Source organism: Artibeus jamaicensis, unplaced genomic scaffold (assembly GCF_021234435.1).
Source record: "Artibeus jamaicensis isolate MK-2021 breed Jamaican fruit bat unplaced genomic scaffold, CSHL_Jam_final contig_233, whole genome shotgun sequence".
In the NCBI taxonomy this organism is placed as follows: Eukaryota; Metazoa; Chordata; class Mammalia; order Chiroptera; family Phyllostomidae; genus Artibeus; species Artibeus jamaicensis.
The window spans coordinates 51,517,554-51,537,605 of NW_026521486.1; the positions used below are offsets into that span (position 1 = coordinate 51,517,554).

At 45.6% G+C, this 20,052-nt stretch overlaps 1 protein-coding gene across 5 annotated transcripts in view; it reads right to left on the reverse strand.

The window, feature by feature from the left end:
• CSAD (cysteine sulfinic acid decarboxylase) overlaps positions 1–20,052 on the reverse strand; it is a 24,106-nt gene continuing 4,054 nt past the window's right edge. For 4 of the 5 annotated variants that reach the window (XM_037137531.2, XM_037137532.2, XM_037137533.2 and 1 more), the window contains 14 exons: positions 9,830–9,966; positions 9,442–9,568; positions 9,272–9,362; positions 8,821–8,927; positions 8,288–8,403; positions 7,706–7,785; positions 7,376–7,430; positions 3,141–3,257; positions 3,001–3,065; positions 2,642–2,723; positions 2,021–2,220; positions 1,824–1,875; positions 1,597–1,686; positions 1–678 (listed from right to left, as the gene is read on the reverse strand). In XM_037137531.2, the coding sequence (XP_036993426.1) occupies positions 505–678; positions 1,597–1,686; positions 1,824–1,875; positions 2,021–2,220; positions 2,642–2,723; positions 3,001–3,065; positions 3,141–3,257; positions 7,376–7,430; positions 7,706–7,785; positions 8,288–8,403; positions 8,821–8,927; positions 9,272–9,362; positions 9,442–9,568; positions 9,830–9,955 (1,482 nt within the window). In that variant the 5' untranslated portion in view covers positions 9,956–9,966 and the 3' untranslated portion in view covers positions 1–504. Of the gene's footprint in view, positions 679–1,596; positions 1,687–1,823; positions 1,876–2,020; positions 2,221–2,641; positions 2,724–3,000; positions 3,066–3,140; positions 3,258–7,375; positions 7,431–7,705; positions 7,786–8,287; positions 8,404–8,820; positions 8,928–9,271; positions 9,363–9,441; positions 9,569–9,829; positions 9,967–17,352; positions 17,436–20,052 lie in introns of those variants that run through there. The other variant, XM_053661457.1, reaches the window with a different exon arrangement.

Below are 20,052 nucleotides of genomic sequence, written 5' to 3' on the forward strand. Positions count from 1 at the left end.
TATAGTTGAAAATTCTACTTTATTATTTTTCTATTATAAAAGTAATGTATATTCATTAAACAATAAAAGGAGAGAGCACAAAAGGTATAAAGAAGTTAACTTTCAAATTGCCTATGATCCCATTGCAGGAAAAAAACTACGATCATTTTGGCATATTTCATCACTCTCTTCCTATGTATTTTTAATATAGCTCAGATATTACTATAATAAAGTACTATATTCAAATTTTATAACATAATAAAATTATTTTTCTCATACCAATTAAAATTCTTTTTAAAAATAATTCTAAAGGCAGACTAAAATTCCATAATAAGGATACACTATAGTTTATTAGACATTCTCCTAATATCAACTACTTAATAGGAAAGTTAGTGGGCCAAGGGATATAAACATTGTTACAGCCATTCTGCTTTCTAAAAAGATTGGTCTTGAGAACACAGGGCGGGAATACGCAGAGCCAGTGAGGGCGAGGGGCTGTCCAGGCCGACGGTAGAAGGAGTAGACTCAGAGGTCCCGGCCTAGCCGCTCCAGCTCATCAAGGAGGAAGAGCATATCGGCCTGAGTCAGTGCAGGGTTGGCCACAATCATGCGGAAAAAGTTGCCGCGGGTCCCATGGGGCTGGTAGCCAATCATCATGGAGCCCTCCTTCACCATGCGCTCCTTGAGTACCGGGGCCACCTGTGGAAGGGGTGCAGAATGTCAAGCTGCAGCCTGGGGTCAGGTGAGGGTGGGGGGCTTCCTGGTCAATGAGTTACCCAAGATATATTTCCCTCCCATCCAGGGACCTCCCGGAGGTAGCATCCATTGCTCTGATCCTGACCATGGCCCCAGTTTACCTTTTCTACCATAGCCAACCTGCCTGGCCTTCTCTACCATCTGGCCTATTCCCCATCTCACCTACTTTCCAGGCCATTTTCTGTCAAATCCTGACTTCCCTGATTCATAGCGCTGCTTTAGTCTAACTTCAAGTCCCAGTCGTCCTTAACACTTTCTCTCCCTCTCTGAATTCCTGTAATATTTTTTATCTGTACCCTGTAATCTAACATGTGTATTTACAAGAGTTCCTCGAACACATCGGTTTCGAATTGGAAAGTCTTGTTTTCTAAGTATTACTTCTCCAGGGCAAGAACATTCTTGTCCTTTCAGATCATCTGCAGCACCTACCACCAACCTATACTTAGGGACCTGTGACATATTTCCTCACCTCTAGGAGGCATGTCTGGACTGGACTTACTGGGTTGCTTGTCCCCAGTATCAGGGATTAAGGCTCTTCCATGATCTGCCTGCCTCATGTCTCTGCCCCGGACCTGAGTTCCCTGCAGAAGTCCCAGCACATGGGTCTATGCACACTGGTGACTTACCCTTGTAACCCCCCTCTCTGGCTTCTTACTTCCCAGAAAAACACCTTATTCTCCATCCCCAGCCCCACAGCCATGAGGACAAGTTGGTGTTTTCCAGTTCATGTCCCCACCTCAGGAGCAATAGATCAGCAAGGGGACAGGCCACACCATTCAAAACCGGCAGGTGGCGTAAATACACAAGCTGCGTTAGTCCCCTCACTGGGTTAACCAGAGCCTGGGGGGAGTGAAAGCCTACCTTAGCCAGCCTTTCACTGTAATCCAGACTCTTCTGCTTGCCCCGCAGGCTGGGGGGCAGGAACCAGAAACACACATTGACAAACTCAGGCTGGGAGGAATGCGGAAGAGAAAGGTGTAAGCTGAGAAGAGGGACTGTCCCCCCTCACTGTTCCTCTTCCTCCATCAGGGCTTTGCATGTAAGGTAGGCTAGGGGTGTAGGAACAAAGAGCACAAGGTAGGTTGTACCTCCATGACCAACTCAAATCCTTCCCGCTTCTTCATTTCTTCCACCAGGTAACTTCGAATAGAGAGTGACAAATCACAAGTGGGGGAGGAAAGAAAATAAAACAGACCCAGAGAATGAGCTGGAGAGGCACTGAGAGCAGTAAGGGGTTTCAGGGAAGGGACCTGGGGAGGAGAACTGGAACTGCCCCCACTCCTACCGGGCAAGGGCAAAGGCCTGGTCCACACGCCGCTCCAGCCCTTGCCCGCCCTGTGCCTTCCACATGAGCCACAACTTCAAACAGTCCACACGGCGGCCACACTGCACCACCTTGTCTCCTGTATCCAGGGCCACATCATAGAATTTGTCCTGCTGGAAGAGGTAGCTGGCCTGGGACCCGTGGCAGCGCTTGAGCAGATTCTGTGGGTAGGTGGGAGGCTGTCAGACCCACCCTCCCCACCCAGCTTTCCTGCAGCACTTTACTAGCGGACCTCTTAGCTCGGTTCACCAGCTCCTTTCCCTGGAACCAGGTGGCACTGGTGGGATGGCTGCCATCCAGCTCTGTCTGGGTTTCCTCCCAACGCCCAAGTTCTTCCCAAACTCAACCCAGGTCCCTTCAATTCCAACTTTAAGCTGGAAACGTTTTCCTTTGGATGAAGACAGGCCATGGGGGAGCGAGAGAGCCCATTACAGGGAATTAGGGTGGTCGCAGATATGCAGCTTCAGGTGGGATGGTAAGGAGAACACAGTAAGGCCAGGACCCCCTCTAAGGAGAGAGAGAAAAGAAGACAGAGGTCTAAGTTGAGAGATGGGACAAGGCCAGGGGCATGGGCAGACCCACCGTGGTATCCCGGAGAAGAAGAGCTGAGCACTGCAGGCCTGCTGCGAGGAGCTTGTGGGGGTTCCAGGCCACGGAGTCAGCCCTGGGGTGGGTACAGCAGAGCTGGGTCACCTGGCTCCTCCTTAAGCTGTCTAGCTAAGCTCCTCTCCCTTCCTAGACCTCAGCAATGGGGCTTTAGTCTCACCCCAGCCCAGCGGTCAGAAGAACTGCCATGTCTGCCATCTGAACTCCCAGTCCCAATCAACCATCTCTCCAATCCCCCTCCCACCAATGTCTTTCCACCACTGCCCCTAGACTGTGACTATTCTATGGATCAAGGATTTGAATGGTGGGATTTCGGGAGCAGGAGCTGCAGGCACCTGTGGATCCCATCCAGGAGATGTCTATGTGTCTGTGACAGCAGGACACTTCCACCCCAGGCAGCCTGTGGAGCAGAAGGAGCAGCATGGGTGTGGCCTCAGCTCAGCCCAGCCCACCCTCAGGTCCACATCCCACTCACATCCACATGCAGCCATAGCCCATGACGCTGGCACACATCAGCAACTGCTTCCAGGGGGTCAAAGGCCCCCAGTACAGTAGTGCCAGAAGTGGCACTGACCAGGAACGGCACAGCACCCTAATGCAAAAATACAGAGGGAGAAAGAGGCTTAGCTGCAATGTCATCTAAAAAGCAACCCAGAGAACTGGTGCCACAGCCCATTGCTAAACTCTGCATGCCTGACCTGGGCCCTTTCAACTTTACAAAGTACCTCTATCTCCCTCCATTTGCAGGTGAAACACTAAGATTCAGAGGTGTGAAGAAACTTGTCCCCAAGCTGAAGCTCCAGAGAAGGAACCCAAATCTAAGTTAGTCTGTTAGTCCATCTCCAAGGCTCATACTCTTTCAAATATCAATGCCTAGTAAGGCATTTGATCTTTCCAGTAGGAAGATCAAATGTCATTTAAAAATTTCTAGTAGTACAAAAGTTTATAAAGAAATTGAATTAGTATTTTGTTTAAATCATAAAAAAAAGCCCAGGCCTAGATGGTTTCACTGATGAATTCTACTAAACATTTAAAAAAGAATTGATAGCTCTGGCCAGGTAGCTCAGTTGGTTAGAGTGTTGTCCCAATATGCCAAGGTTGTGGGTTTGATCCCCAGTCAGGGCACATACAAGAATCAACCAATGAATGCATAAATAAGTATAACATCAAATTAATGTTTTGCCCTGGCTGGTGTGGCTCAGTGGATTGAGTGCCAGCTTGCGAACCAAAGGGTCTCTGGTTCGATTTCCAGTCAGGGCTCGTGCCTGGGTTGCGGGTTCAGTCCCTGATTTGGGCTCATACCGGAGGCAACCAATCAATGTTTCTCTCTCTCTCTCTTTCCCCCTTCCTTCCCCTCTGTCTAAAAATGAGTAAATTTTTTAAATATTTATTTTAAAAAAGCCCAGTTGGCTTCTTTGTAGACAGAAACTGACAAGCTGAACCTAAATACCTGAAGAAAAGAACAAAGTCGGAGGACTTGCACTTCCTGACTTCAAAACTCACTACAAAGCTACGTTAATGAAGACACTGTGGTCTACAGTACAGAATGCAGATCAATGAAACGGAATTGAAAATCCAGAAACAAACTCACATTCACAGCCAACTGATTTTCAACAAGGATGCAGAGACAATTCAGTAGGGTAAAGAATAGTCTTTTCACACATGGTGCTGGGACAACTGGCTATCCACATTAAAAAAAAAAAAGTTGATGACAGCTGTCGGAGGGGAGATGGGTTTTCGGGGCTGGGTAAGAGGGATGAAGGGATTAAACAAAAAGCCCAAAACCCTCCTAGACACAGGCAACAGTGTGGTGATGACCAGAGAGGAAGGGGGTGAGGGGAGGTAGAAGAGGGTAAAGGGGGGATGAATGATGATGGGGGGAGACTTGGCTTGGGATGATGACCCACACAATAGAGTACACAGATGGTGTTATAGAACTGTACACCCGAAACCTATACAATTTTATTAACCTGTATCATCCCAATAAATTGTATTTTAACAAGCCATTCAAAAATGAAGTTGAACCCCTTTCTCGTGTCATACACAAAAATTAATTCATAGTGGATTATAGAACTAAATGTAAGAACTAAAACTACAGAACTCTTATATGAAAATACAGGAGCCTGAGTTGGGCAAAGACTGCCTAGATATGGCATCAAAAGCACAGGCACTCAAAGAAAAACTAAACTGGAACTCATCAAAATGCAAAACTTTTGTATTTCAAAGGACACCATCCAGAATGTGAAAAGTCAAACTAGAGAATAGAAGGAGATATTACAAATCATATGTCTGATAAAGGACTTATATCTTGAACAGAATAGAATAAGCATATGACAGGATGCTCAACATCATCAATCAACCCGGAAATGCAAATCGAAACCACAGCAAGGTACCACTTCACACCCACTGAGATGGCAACAATCAAAAGGAGAAATAACAGCTGTCAGTGAGGATGGGGAGAAACTGGAACCCTCACACACTGCTGCTGGAATTACGAACTGGTGCAGTCACTTTTTTAAAAAAATCCTCATCTGAGGACATTTTTTCCATTGATTTATACATAGAGAGGAATGGAGAGGGGAAGGGAGAGAAAGAAATCTTGGCATGACAAAGAAACATCAACTGGTTGCCTCCAGTTCACACTCGAACTGGAGATGGAACCCGCAACCCAGGCATGCGTGTTGACCACGGATCAAACATCGAACCCACAACCTTTTGGTTATAGTGTGACGCTCCAACCAAATCAGCCACACTGGCCAAGGCAGGTGCAGTCACTTTGAAAAACAGTCTGATGGTTCCTCAAAGGTTAAACATGGAGCTACCATATGACTAAGCAATTTCACCACCAGGTACATAACCAAGAGAAATGAAAGACATATGTTCACATAAAAACATGTACACAAATGTTCAGAATAGCATTATTCATCATAGCCCCAAACTGGAAACAACCCAAGTCCTTCAACTGAGAAATAAATAAATAAATTGTGGCATATCCACACAATGGAATATTATTCAGCATTAAGAAAGAATGAAGAACTCGTACGTGCTACAACAGGAACGACCCTTGACAACATTATGCCGAGTAAAAGCAGTTCATCGCCAGAGGCCATGTGCACTATGACTGCGTCCCCATGAAAAACCCAGAATAGCAAATCCATGGGGACACCAACAGGTTAGTGGTGGCCTAATGGGAAGTATGGGAGTGTGGGTGACTGACAGCTAGAAGGTATGGGGTTTCTTTAGGAGCTGATGAAAGTATTCTAGTATTTATTGTAGTGATGGCTGCACAATTCTGTAAATATGTTAAAAACACCTGGATTGTATACTATGAATGAGTGAATTGTATGGCATATAAATGAATTGTATTTCAATAAAGCTATTACCAAAAAAGTTTATACAATAAACAGTAATACTCTACAAATCTAATTGATACTCATACTGCTCCCCAGAGGTAACATCCCTATTCAATAAATTCCTATCGTTCTAAATAATAATAAGCTTGAACTGTCCCTCCTGTACTGCAATTTGCTATATATACTTTTTATATGTAGACTTAAATACATAATGGAGGTATTTTCTTTTTTATAAAAAATATTTTATTTATTTATTTTTAGAGAGAGGGGGAGGAAGGGAGAAAAGGGGAGGAGAGAAACACTGATGTGAGAGGGAAACATGAATGGCTGCGCCTCACACACACACACACCTGACCAGGTGGTTCCTGACCGGAACCACAACCCAGGCTTGTGCCCTAGGGATCGAACCAGCGACCCCTCGCTTTGTGAAACGACACCCGACCAACTGAGGCACACCAGTCAGGGCTATAGTGGAGGTATTTTCATGTTAGTATATATGTTCCCATCTTATTCTTTTAAATATCTATGTACTACTCTAATAATAACAATAACAAATAGTAGCTAATATTCATACAGTGCTTCATGGGCTCTAAGTGCTTTACATGTATTAATTCATTTAATCCTTATAGTAGTCCTACATGGTAACTTCTACATTATGTTCATTTTACAAAGGAACATACCAAGACACGCAGATATGGTATTATAATTTATCTACTGATTGACATTAAAATTTTTTTAATTTTACACTTTGCTTCAGTGCACAGAATTCAAACTACTATGATGATGATTTATAGAATAATCTTAGCAGTGGGACTCTGAATCAGATACTTTTAAAAGTATCTGATACTTTTAAAATACTTTAAAAATGTATATACAGCACCAAAATGCCCTCCACACTGGCTGCAGCAGTTCGCGTAGCCCCCCGTGTGGAGGGTGCCGGGCCTCCACACTTCCCACTGCTCACGGTCTGCGCTCCTCACCACTGGCGCGCACATCTTCCCAAAGTTCTCTCTGTACAGACCCTCCCAGAGCAGAGAAAGCCTCCACAAGACACTTCAGGCCCCCAACACCCTCTCTGTGGTGCCACCTTGGGATTCCACTCAATAACTCAGTCCTGCTCCTTTCTCTTGGGGTCAGATCCTGCCTGTGGGTCTCGGCAGAGTCCTTGAGAGGACCAGAGTCTCCTCACCCCTCGCGTTTCCCATGGGTCATTTCAGCCCACAGAAGAGGCAGGCACAGAGATCAAGAAGAGGGATGAGGAAAGCCTTGGGTGGGAAGAGCCCAAAGAACCCACCGAGAAGGGACACGACCCAGCTCCACACCCTGCTGCACACCCCAGTGCCCCTCACTCACTCACCTCAGCCTTGGCCAGACAGATCTGCCTCTCCAGATCCTCAGGGATCATCTTCCCTCTGGAAAAGAAAACTGAGTGGGTAAAGACATAATTGGTTCTCTAGGCTAGGAAGTGTTGAGATCAGCGTAATATGGGTTTAGCAATACAAAAGCCACAGAGTTGATTTTTCCCTAAGAAGGGTGAACATCTCAGGGGACATCTGGGAGACAGAATTGAAAATTCTGCAGGAACAGAGAGGGGACAGCAGAGGGGGGGACCTGCAGCCAGAGCTTCCCACAGCAAGAAAGCACGCAGCACCAAGCCCAGTCAGGGCCACGAGGGCAGGACTGTCACCTCGCATCTGCCTTGACCACTCGGACACTGTCGGTGCCAAATCCCAGGAAAGCGGCTCCCTTTTTGATGGAGTAGTGACACTGTGGAGGAAATCAGAGCGTTAAGCTAGGGGTGGGAGGGCAGGGAGGATGGAGAGGGAAGAGACTAATAAAAGTCAGGTGTAAGCTGTAATAGATAAGCCCCTGTAGACCTGGGTTTTTTAAGCATTCATGAGCCTACAAATTGCTGGCGTATCTGATTAAAATGCAGAGTCAGATACAATAAGTCTGGGGTAGGGGCTGAGATTCTGCATTTCCAATAAATGCTCCAGTGATATTGATGCTGCTTGTCCATGGACTATGCTCTAGGTAGAAAGTGCGTGGACTGTGTTCACCTCACTCATTGACCCTTCCTCTCCCCACTCCCCAGACTGAAGACAAGGTGAATGGGAGCCCCCTTGATTGGAAGGAAGCACAGATGCTTGAGGACAGGTTGGCCTTGGAGGATATGAGTCTGGGCAGGCAAAAAACCTGACAGATCTCAGACCCCGCTGGCTAGAGATTAAAATCAGGAGCTTAAGGAAGGCCTGTGCCTTCTCCCCACCTCCTCTGTTGTGAAGAGGGCCAGGGGTGGCAGCGCCCGGAGGCCCCTCTGCTTGCAATCAGGATAGCGCTGATAGCGGGCCAGGTTCATAGCATACATGTTGGCGATGGAGCCACCTGTCACAGAGGGGGATGAGGGCAAGACAGAGAGACAGTGGAGCTTGCTTCTCTTGACCTCTCCACCCAGAACTGATTAAAAAACACAACTGGTTGGCCCCCTGGTCACAAATTCGCAGGGCTCTACGAATGTACTGAGAGCCAAGAACAGCCCAGGAATCTAGATCTGACTGTCCCCCAACATATCCTGAGCTGCATCGAAAACAGCCCACGGGGAGCAGGCACAGGAGCACTGATCCCAGGGACTTCTTGGCAAATGCAGGGATAGAGTATTGGGCAGCCTCTTTCTGGTTTGGCCAGAGCCCAGCTGGATGGGAAACAGAGAGGAATGCCCCCTCCCTGCCCGCTTAGAGCAAGAGCATTGTGGGGAAGGAGGAACCCTTAAAAAGGCCAATAAACACTCCCCTTCTCACATACCAGGGCAGAAGACCCCATCCCCAGAGCTCCAGCCCACCAGCGCCCGAAGTTTCTTCAGCACTTCCTCTTCCATGAGCACAAACACAGGGGCGATTTCATAAGTGTACCTGCCAAGAGAAGGAAAAACGAGAAAAGGGAAGGGACAGGGAGGGATGCCAGGTGAGATTCTCAGAGGAGTCAAAGAGAGCAGGTAGTGAGAATGAGCAAGGGAAGGGCCCAAAGAAAGGAAGAATTGGTGTCGAAAAACCAAGGAAGCAAGAATAAGAACGAACTAGGATCAGGAGACAGGAGAAAGCTGAGAGGGAGGGAGCACAAAAGGGAAAGACTGCAGCGGAGATTCTCAGAAAACAGAGATGGGGCCAAAACCGTTTTCTTCCCCTCCCCCTAGGGCAGTCTTGTGCAAATCCATATCCCTCGTGGAGTGGTAGGTGGGGCCCTTGGCATGGCTCACTGGCTGGTATTGAGGCTCTCAGTGACAATGCGCCCGGCCAGAGCGTGAGGATCCAACCCTGAGAAGAGCTGGTTGAAGAAGCGAGGGTGACCTGGAGAAGGGGGCAGGGAGCTCAGAGCTGAGCTGGGTACAAACTCCAAACACTCCTCCCACCAGCACCCAGGACCCACAGGTCTTCACGCTGTAGCGGATCACAGCCCGGCACCGCTCCAGAATTTGCTCCTGTGACTCCGCCTGGTTCTGCAGCTCCAAATCCAGCAGCTGCTTCAGCTCCTCTGGCTCCTTCCACTCACAGACCTCGGAGGAGAAGCAGGAGATTCTGGGGGCCCTTAGACATTCTATCACCTGGCTGTCCAAACCACATCTCCATATACACAGACACCACTAATGTGCACTTAAAGCAACACGTGAGCAACGGTAAATAAGTATAGGAAGACCCAGTATCCAATCCCTGAGGCACACAGTGAGATGGTAATAAAGTTTGGGGAGAAGCCTTGTAGAAGGAGCAGAGTTCTGAACCAGGTTGATGGGCAGGAAGAGAAGTGAGAAAGGACCCACCTTCTCAGTAGCACTGGTCCCTTTCCAAATGATTTCATCCACAACAATCCTAAACACATCCTGGAGCAAGGCTTCTGCAGCCACGGGATCCCAGTCAAGGGAGAGGAGTGGTTGGGAGTCAGCCATCAGGATAAAATCTATGAGCAGAGCAGGAGTTATTCCCTACTCAGCCTGTGTACCCAACCTGGACCTCACCAGCAAGAATCCCAATGTCTTAATGTGCCTAAAGGCTCCAGTCCTGCAGCTCAGTTCCAGCCTTCACTGTGCAGACAAGGGCAACTGAGAGTGTCTAGGGAGAAAGCCAGTTGAAACAAATGAGAGGAAAAAAGGCAGTTAGCACCGAGCATGTGAAATCTAGTGGCCACTGCCCACCTAAGGCAGTAACAGCGCCTTACCTTTCAGTTCAGGTCTCTCTTCAGGCAAGCTGGAGGCGGGGCACACAATTTGATTTTCAGAATGTTAAGACCGGGGCAGCAGAGGGAGGGAGGTATAAGCAGCAGTCACATGACCATGACATCACTGTCATGACCTTGCCCTTAAGAAAATGTACACAGATTTGGGATAGGAACAATAGGTTAAGTCCCCTGAATAAACATTAGCTGACAGGGAGAAGGCAGAAAATGAGACAAAAGGCAAAAACACAAGCCACGTTAACGTTAACAAGAGAGTTAAGATATGCAGAAAGCCAGCAGGAAGAAGGGCTTCCCACCCTGAAGCAAAGGGTCCAGAGTGGGGTTCCTGGGAGATGTTTGGCAGGCAAAGAGGGGCAAAGGGAGGGGAGACTGAGGTTGGGGGGGTACTGAGAAAGACCAGTGGAGGTGAAATGGTTTAGGCAAGCTTCAGAGGCCTATCTCTGCATCCCAACCCCCAGTCTTTTCAGAACAGTCCTGAGCTCTAAAGCCCTCTCCCAAAGCAGGAAGGACAGGAGGTTACATTGAGGAAGGATCTTGCTAAGTAAGTATAACCCTGTGCCTTGCAGGCTGAGGTGCTCAATAAACAGGGAGTGGCAGTTTGAAGTGAACACCAGCTGTGCTCATGACAGGGTGCTGGGACTGAGAAAGCCTCCCCGTCCCACAGGGAGGACACAGATGCACATGCAGCAGGTATCACCCAGGGCTTGGCTGGATGCTGACCCCAAGGGGCTATTCAGGAAAACAGGAGATGGGTGAAGTCTGAAGACTGGTGAAGATAAGAGGGGACTGGAGCCGAATCCTCAAAGTAGGCAGGAGAAATGAAATTGCTGAAAAGGAGGAAGGGAGGCGCGCAGGGGTAGGGGAGGATTTCCATAGCTTACACTGGGAGTGAGTGAAGGTCCAGCTGGCTGGAGGAAGGGTCTGCAAGAGTGATATCAGGAGCACAGCTGCATGAAGTTATGGGGAGCCCAGAGTGCCAGCCAGGCCAAGGAATCTAAATTTTGTCTTGCAGAAAGTGGGAAGTCACTGAAAGATTGTATGTCAAGGAAAAATGTGATGAAGTTGATACTATCTGAAGACTGGTATATAGTAGCAGGATACAGAGGTAACAGGCTGTAGCCAGAAACCAGGCATGAGGTGATCCACACTTGACTAGATGGGGTCATTAGAAAAGGACAGACAGAGGAATATGCAGGCTTGGCACTCACTGGGTTGCACTGAATTTAACACTTATTGAATGTACGTTGGAGGAGAAGGAAGAGTCAAAGGTGACCCTGGGGATTCAAGCATGGGTGACTGGAAGAATAATTGTGCCCCTGAAAGAAACTGAGTACAGAAATGGGAAGCCAGATGGAAAGTAAAATGGTTATTTCTTGGAAACACTCATCCAAGTGGAGGTGTCCTGGGACTACAGCTACTCGTCTGGGAGGTGGGCGGGCCCAGGGCTCTGATAAGATGCTGGAACAGAAAGCAGATTTAAGAGTCAGGGTTCAGCTGAAGCCTTGCGACCAACTCCACCGCCCCCGGGAGAGAAGGGTCAGAGATGGCCCAGGAAAGAGGGGCGAACACCAAGGCCTGGGAAATCCCTCAGACGAGGGGGCAAGAGGATCAAAAAAATGTGGAAAGGGAGGAACCTTCCTCAAGGTGGGCTGCTCTAACGTCATCCTGTCAACAGCCACCGGACTCCACACTAGTAGATAACAAAGGTCCAAGGGACACTGGTGGTGTTGTGACACATGGTCTTAGCCTTAAACTTTCCTCAGTAGGTTGGGTTTGGAGCTCATAAGGAAACTAGCCTACGCCTTGGGAATGAGAGCGTGTCCTTCCTCAGCACTCAACTCTAGGTCTCTGTTGGGCGGCAGCAGTGAGATGTTTATGCTGGGAGGTTCAGGGGACAGAGGCTAATAAAAATAGGTACCACTGAAGTAGGTACTCACCATATGCCACACTACATACTTAATATGTAGTACTCTAATCTCCACAACTGTTTGGAGTACGATTTTTACCAACAATTGAAGATGAGGAAACTAAGATTTCAGAGACGCCATGTATTTAACTTGTCCAGGTCACACAGCCAGTGTGTGGCTGAGCTGGATTTGAACCTGGTGAGTCAGGTTGTGAAGCCCCTACCCCTGACCATCACGCTTGATTGTCTCATGTGCAGCTCTCTCAGGCCCTGAGTTTGCTGTGATGTCAAGGCCATTGGGCCAGGAGTGAGGATACCTCAGGACCTCAGTGTCTGTAAAATAAGGGTTTAAAGAGAGACTCTCCAAGGCATCTGCTGGTGTTCATAGGAGCTCAGGCCCTTGATGTGGCAAGCAGGCCAGGGAAGACATTCCTTTCTCTTTCTGGGTGGAAAACAGGTTGCAAGGAGTTTGCCAGGGAGAAATGACTAGTGAAGAGAGAGAAACCCCTGGCTGGAGAGTGGCCTTGCCCACAGCTCTAAAGGGAATGTCTGCAGGGAAGAACTTGGCTCCATCCACCTGGCACCTTCTTTGTTCATTCCATGTTAGTTGCCTTTCAGAAATGAAATCTGGAGGTGAGGGCTCTGGACACCCCAGTCTCCTCCAGGGGTAAACCAGAAGGTGAGGCATCACTGCCCTCGTTCCCCATACAGAATCCTGTCCTGGGTACCTGAAAGAGGGAAGAACCCTTCCCGAATAGAGTTTTTCTTTTTAAAAGCAAGAAGGAGATTAACCTGCAATACGGAATGATAAAGCAAAAAGACATGAACAGGGTTAGGAAGAGCACTTTAGCCCCTGGCTAAGATGTTGCTTTTTTCCCCACAAGTCACAGGTTTTGTTCTGACTTCATGGGATCTCTAGTGCATAAGCTCCTGTAACCATCAACTCCTTCATATCCGTCTTTCCTTCACTAATACAACCTAGATTGTATGGTCAATCATTTCAACCACTCTTTGTCCAAAATCCTCAACTCCCAGCCCTACTGTCCTTCCACCAAACACACCTGGCAAAACCCTAATCCAACTGACCACTCTCTTACCAAATGCACCAGAACTGCTGGATTCTGCTAGTGAAAACCACCTAACCATTCAAATTGGCATTGCTATAAATTCATGGCCACTGTGTTCATTCCAATTAAACACATATGTTTACCACTCCTCCTTCCTGAAACCCCACTGAAGTCACATCAGTGGAATTTTAATTCCAGAAGGATAAAGCAAATGAAAGGAGAGGCAAGAGATGTCAATAATGGTAGAAGATGGAAAACAAATAAAAAGTGGTAACTGGGTAAGCAAATGACAGAAAGTCAAAACCAGTATGTATGCAGAAGGCTATGCCAATGGGAAAGGATCTGGTTCTGGTGGGGGCGGGTGGCCCAAAGAGGCTCAGGAATTAAAAACACTAGCTATCTTGGAAGGCAGGAGGAAGGGGCACAGCTAAAAATATGAAAAATTTGTATAAGGAACATTTAAATCCTCATTCTTCTCCCTTTGCCCATTCAGCCAGGTGACTCCCCTCCCAATACTTCCAAAGAAGCATGAGGTTTGTTTTCCAGAGAAATTGAAACAGGAGGCCTGGATGTAGGGTCACCAGACACAGCAGGAGGTGAGGACAAGGCATTGTACTAAAATTGGAAGAATTAGGAGGAAGTTACAAATTGAATCAACTCCTTCCTTCCAATCAGCATTCACAAGCAGCAGCCAAAGGTAAACCCTCCGAGGCCAGATTGAAGGATTCCTCTCTAGAGAAACTGACCTCAGGAGCCCCAGAGAATAAACCTACTGAAGCTCTTATTTCAGTCCTTGGTCAGTGTTGACCTCAAGTCAATACTGCCTATCCATGCACATGGGCTCTTCAATATGCCTAGTGCCTTGTTCTTAAATATAAGCAAACAGACAGCCAAAGGTTATCACATATTTAAGGAGAATGCCTAACATGAACTACAGAGGTAAAAACAGACAAACTGAAAAAAGGCATTTGGTGGAAGAAGAGAGATGCAGGGAGCAGAAGAAAGCCTCAAAACTTCAAGAAGACATTGCATCCATGAAAAAAAATTGATTGCTCTCCAAAAGGAATACTCAGAGAACAAGAAGAAGCTCTCATATTTTAAAAACAACTGAAATGAAAAAAATTAGAAATAACACGGGACCCTGGGTGGATAGCTCAGTTGGTTAGACCATCATTCTAATATACCAAGGTTGCAGATTCAAACCCCAGTCGGGGCACATACGAGCATCAACCAATGAATGTATAAATAAGTGGAACAACAAATAAATGTTTCTCTTTATCTCTCTCTCTTTAAAAAAATTGATAAAAATTAAAAAAATAAAATGAAGCCAAGAAAATCATGTAGAGCTTCTGACCAAGATGGAGGTGTAGGCAGACACTGTGCCTCCTTGCACAACCAAAATAAGGACAACAAAAATTTAGAAACAAATAACAACCAGAACTGACAGAAAAATTGAACTATATGGAAGTCGGACAACCAAGTAGATAAAATAGACACATTCATCCAGACCAGTAAGTGGGGTGGAGTCAGGCAGCCAGATAGAGAGGGGTCGCGGCACAAAAAGTGGTGGCACCTGGGGCGCACAAGATGGCAGTGGACAGACCCTGGGTGTACAGGCAGTGGCTGGCAGACCCCGGGCGCAGGGTGGCAACAGACAGACCCAGCGAGGCAGCAATTGTGAAGCCAGGCACTGTGTACAAGGCAGTTGACTGGGTGGGCCTACATTTGCATGCAGATAAACCAGGCAAAATTGGGGAGCGAGACAGACTGTGCAACCCAGGGTCCCAGCATGTGGAAATACAGCCTCAAAACACCGATTGAAAATACCTGTGGGGGTTGAGGTGCAGGGAGAGACTCCCAGCCTCACAGGAGAGTTCGTTGGAGAGACCCACAGGGTCCTAGAATGCACACAAGCCCACCTGCACGGGAATCAGCACCAGAAAGGGCCCAGTTTGCTTGTGGGAAGTGGCAGAGGGGACTGAGATCCAACAGAGAGCAGAGCAAAGGCCATTGCTCCCTCTTGGACCCCACCCCCACATACAGCATCACAACCCAGCAACTGGGTTGCCTCACCAGGGTGAACACCTAAGGCTCCGCCCCTCATATGTAACAGGCACAACAAGATAAAAAAAATGGCCCAAACGGAAGAACAGATCAAAGCTCCACAGCAAATACAGCTAAGTGATGAACAGATAGCCAGTCTATCAGATGTATAGTTCAAAACACTGGTGATCAGGATGCTCACAGAATTGGTTGAATTTGGTCGCAAATTAGATTAAAAAAATGAAGGTTATGCTAAGTGAAATGAAGCATAACCAATAGCGATGGGAAGAAAACTGGGACTCAAATCAATGGAGTGGACCAGAAGGAAGAAAGAAACAACCAAATAGAAAAGAACAAGGAAAGAAGAATTTTTAAAAAAATGAGGAGAGGCTTAGGAACCAACAAGACATCTTTAAACATTCCAACATCTGAATTATAGGGGTACCAGAAGGAGAAGAGGAAGAGCAAAAAGTGGAAAACTTATTTGAACAAATAAAGGAGAACTTGCCCAATCTGGCAAAGGCACTAGACTTCCAGGAAGTCCAGGAAGCTCAGAGTCCCAAAGAAGTTGGACCCAAGGACGAACACGTCGAGGCACCTCATAATTATATTAGCCAAGATTAAAATGAAGGAGAGACTCCTAGAAGCAGCCAGAGATAAAGAGACAGTAACCTACAAAGGAGTTCCCGTCAGACTGTCAGCTGATTTCTCAAAAGAGACCTTGCAGGCAAGAGGGGGCTGGAAAGAAGTATTCCAAGTCATGAAAGGCAAGGTCCTACCTCCAAGATTGCTCTATCCAGCAAAGCTTTCATTTAGAATGGAAGGGCAGATAAGAACTTCTCAGATAAGGTCAAGTTAAAGGAGTTTAACTTATATCATGAAATGTTAAAGGGACTTATTACCTAAGAAAAAGAAGATAAAAGTAAAATGACAGCAAACACAATTACTAATAACCACACCTAAAACAAAAACAGAAACAAACTAAGCAAACAACTAGAATGGGAACAGAACCACAGAAAAGGAGATCACATGGAGGGTTAGCAACAGGGGAGTGGAAGGAGGGGTGGGGGGTACAGAGAATAAGTAGCATAGATGGCAGGTAGAAAATAGGAGGAAGGCAAGAATAGTATGGGAAATGCAGAAGCTAAAAAACTTGTGACACACGGACATGAACTAAAGGGGGGAATGTGGGTGGGAGGGGGTGTGCAGGGTGGAGGGAAATGAAGGGGGGAATGGGACAACTGAAATAGCATAATCAATAAAATGTATTTTTAAAATTTTTTAAATAGAAAAAAAACAGCAGTATTGGCATAAGGATAGACATACAGACTGATGGAATAAAATAGCCTAGAAATTTTTTAAAAATTAATAAAAATAATTACAAAATAAAATTATATAGAAAGATAAATATAGAAATGGATAATAATAATTTTAGAAGATCAATCCAAAAGGCTCAATAGTCAACTAATAAAAGTTTCAGAAAGAGAAAGGAAAAAATATCGAAGAAAGCCTTAGAGAGGGATAGATTAAAAGCATCTGCTGAACCTACTCTGACTCTTTGTCATTAAGTATTGCTTGAGTTATTGAAAAAATAAACAAATAAATAAAAGCATCTGCTGAATGACCAACACAAAGACAAAAGTAGGCTCATAGTTGTTCCTGTGGAAAATAATACAATAAGTAATAAATAATAACATGAATAAACTGTGTTTCAAGTACTTACAACTGTAAACCTACTTTTACCTCACCCTGTAATGTTTCAAAGCAACAGAGAATCCAAAGACTTCTGGAGATTAAACAAAACAAACAAACAAACTCAGACCAGATCATAGACAAAGAAGAGAGAATCAGACCACATCATACTTCTCTATCACAGGAGAGAGGCAGCCATCTGCAGGGGAAGATGCAGCAACAATTATGCTCAATTCAACACTGCCTGACAACATTACTATTTTTCTATTTTCAGCTCTATCTCCAATTCTCTGTAGTGATTATTTAAAAAATTTCCCACAGCTGCCAGTGGCTCGGTTGTTTAGAGTGTCATCCGATACCTGAAAAGGTTTTGGGTTCAATCAAAGGGGTCAGGGCACATACCTAGGGTTGCAGGTTTGATCCTGGGAAGGGGCGTGTCAGGGAGGCAACTGATCAGTCAATGTTTCTCTTTCTCTCTCTTCCTTCCTCTCTCTAAAATCAATTTTTAAAATTTCCTCAAGTGAGGATTGAAAAATAAAATAATAAAAATTTTATACACTCTCAAATTATTGACCTATCAACCTTGTCTGTTTCCTCCTCTCAGCTCAAATTTCTTAGAGAAAATAAAAGCCATCAAAACCCTCAAGTTTTTGTTTCCTGCATTCTGGACCCCTCCCTCCTTCCCCCTTCAGTATCTATTCAATATCTAGTATTTCCAAGCACTTTTTGGTGGCTACTGGAGGCACAAACGAGAGCAAAAGACCACAGCCCTGCCCTCATGAAGTTCACAGCCTAAAGTATAGGTCACAGATGGGAAGATGATGAGCCAACTCCCACCCTCAGACAAAGTTTTGCATGGCTCACAGTGTATTTTAAAATATTTTTAAAATAATTGTCACTTTTACAGATAGTTTCAACTTCTGGTAAAAAAAAAGTCAGAAGACCTAGCAATACTGGACCTAAATTAATAAATAGCAATGATTGCTTGTTTTTTTTAAGATTATACTATTTATTTATTTGTTTGTTTATTTACTTATTTGTTTATTTATTTATAGAGAGAAGGGAAGGGAGGTAGAGGGAAAGATCAATGTGGGAGAGAAATGTCCATCAGTTGCCTCTATATGCGCCCCGACCAGGGACTGAACCGCTGCAACCCAGGAACGTGCTCTGACTGGGAATTGAACCAGTGACCTTTTGGTTTGCAGGACGACACCTAAGCAATTGAGCCACACTGGTCAGGGCAGCAATGATCACTTGTAATTGGCATTGCCCCTTGATTGTTATTACAGTTTGGCATTCATTATATTTTCAATTTTTTAAAAGTTTTTAGTACATTTAATTGATTATGCTATTACAGTTGTCCCATTTTTTTCTCCTCTTTATCTCCCTCCATCATTTTCCCCCTTAGTTCATGTCCATGGGTTGTACACATAACTTCTTTGGCTTCTCCATTTCCTATACTATCCTTACCCTCCCCCTATTTTGTACCTACCAATTATGCTTCTTATTTCCTGTATCTTTTCCCCCATTCTTCCCCTCCCCCACCCATCCCTGCTGATAACCCCTCCAGGTGATTGCCATTTCTCTGATTCTGTTCCTGTTCTATTTTTTAAATTTTTATTTATATATTTTTAGAGAGAGAGGAAGAAAGAGAAACATCAATGTGTGGTTGCCTCTTGCATGCCCCCAACCTCGGACCTGGCGCATGTACCCTGAGAGTAATTGAACGAGCAACCTTTCAGTTCACAGGCCAGCACCCAATTCACTGAGTCATACCAGTCTGGGTTAACATTACTTACATAATTGAAGATTATTTTTTTAAATCCACACCCAAGGATATATTGTTGATTTTAGAGAGAGAAGATAGATAGGGGGAGAGACAGACAGACACAGAGGAACATCAACGTGAGAAACATCAATTAGCTGCCTCCTGTATGAACCTGGACCAGAGATCAACCAGCAACCGAGATATGTGCCCTGACTGGGACTTGAACCCAAAACCTTTTGGTGCATGGGACCACACTCCAACCAATTGAGCTACCTGGCTAAGGTTCAAGGTTATTTTTACGCAACCAAAAGAGATTAAGGAGGAATTAAGGGGCAACAAGAATTCCAAAATACACAAAATGCAAGGGTCAAGGAATGACCCTAGTACATCATGTGTTTTCCCCAATTCCCCAATCAATTACCATCAAAAGGGTCTGAGTGACAAAGGTAGCAATATACTGCTCATTTATCACACAGCCTGGCTGGCTCTCAGAAAAAGGACTGGGTTCAGTTAGTTCAGCAAACACTGGCTGAGTATCTGCTTGTTTCCTGTCACTGCCCTGGGTGCTATGTCTGCGCTGTGCACTAGTTCAGCTAACAGACCCCAGAAGGGAGGTTGACAGGTAAAATAAAGGCATGTTCTCCACAACAGAGTAGAAACTTATGAAGGAAAGACAAGGCTGGTGAATTCAGCTCAAATAACCCAGGGTAGCCTTCAAAAGAGAAAACACTCGGCCTCTCCTTAAAACTATAGAGAGTGGGTACAGGAAAACACTAATTGGTACTCATTACAATACTATTTGAGTAAATGATGGGGTGGGCCCGAGGGAAGAGTGTATGGAGGAAGTCAGGGAAGATCTCACAGGAGGAGGCCGGCCTGTGGGCAAAGGGATTAGGGAAGTAGCTTCTGAAAGTACTTTCAGCCAGGTTTATTGTTAGAAAGTGAAAACACTATCTACGGACTCAACATTCATCTTAACAGAGACACCTATTCTCCTTTTGGCCACTGGCTCCTCCCCTTCTAGATTGTCAATCCCTAGGGGGAGAGAGCTAGTTTTTAATCATTCTTTAAGAAAAGCACCAAATACAAAATAAGCACTCAAAAAAATGTTACTTCTCACCGTTGCCCCTCTCCACTCCCTTCCTCCAAGGTCTTGCACAAAAGCACTCAATAAACATTTAGTAAATAAACCAACTTTTTAAAAAAGATTTTATTTATTTATCTTTAGAGAGGAAGGGAAGGAGAGAGGGAAAGAAATATCGATGTATGGTTGCCTTTCTTGCATCCCCCGCTGGGAACAAACCTGTAACTCAGGCTTGTGCCCTAACTGGGAA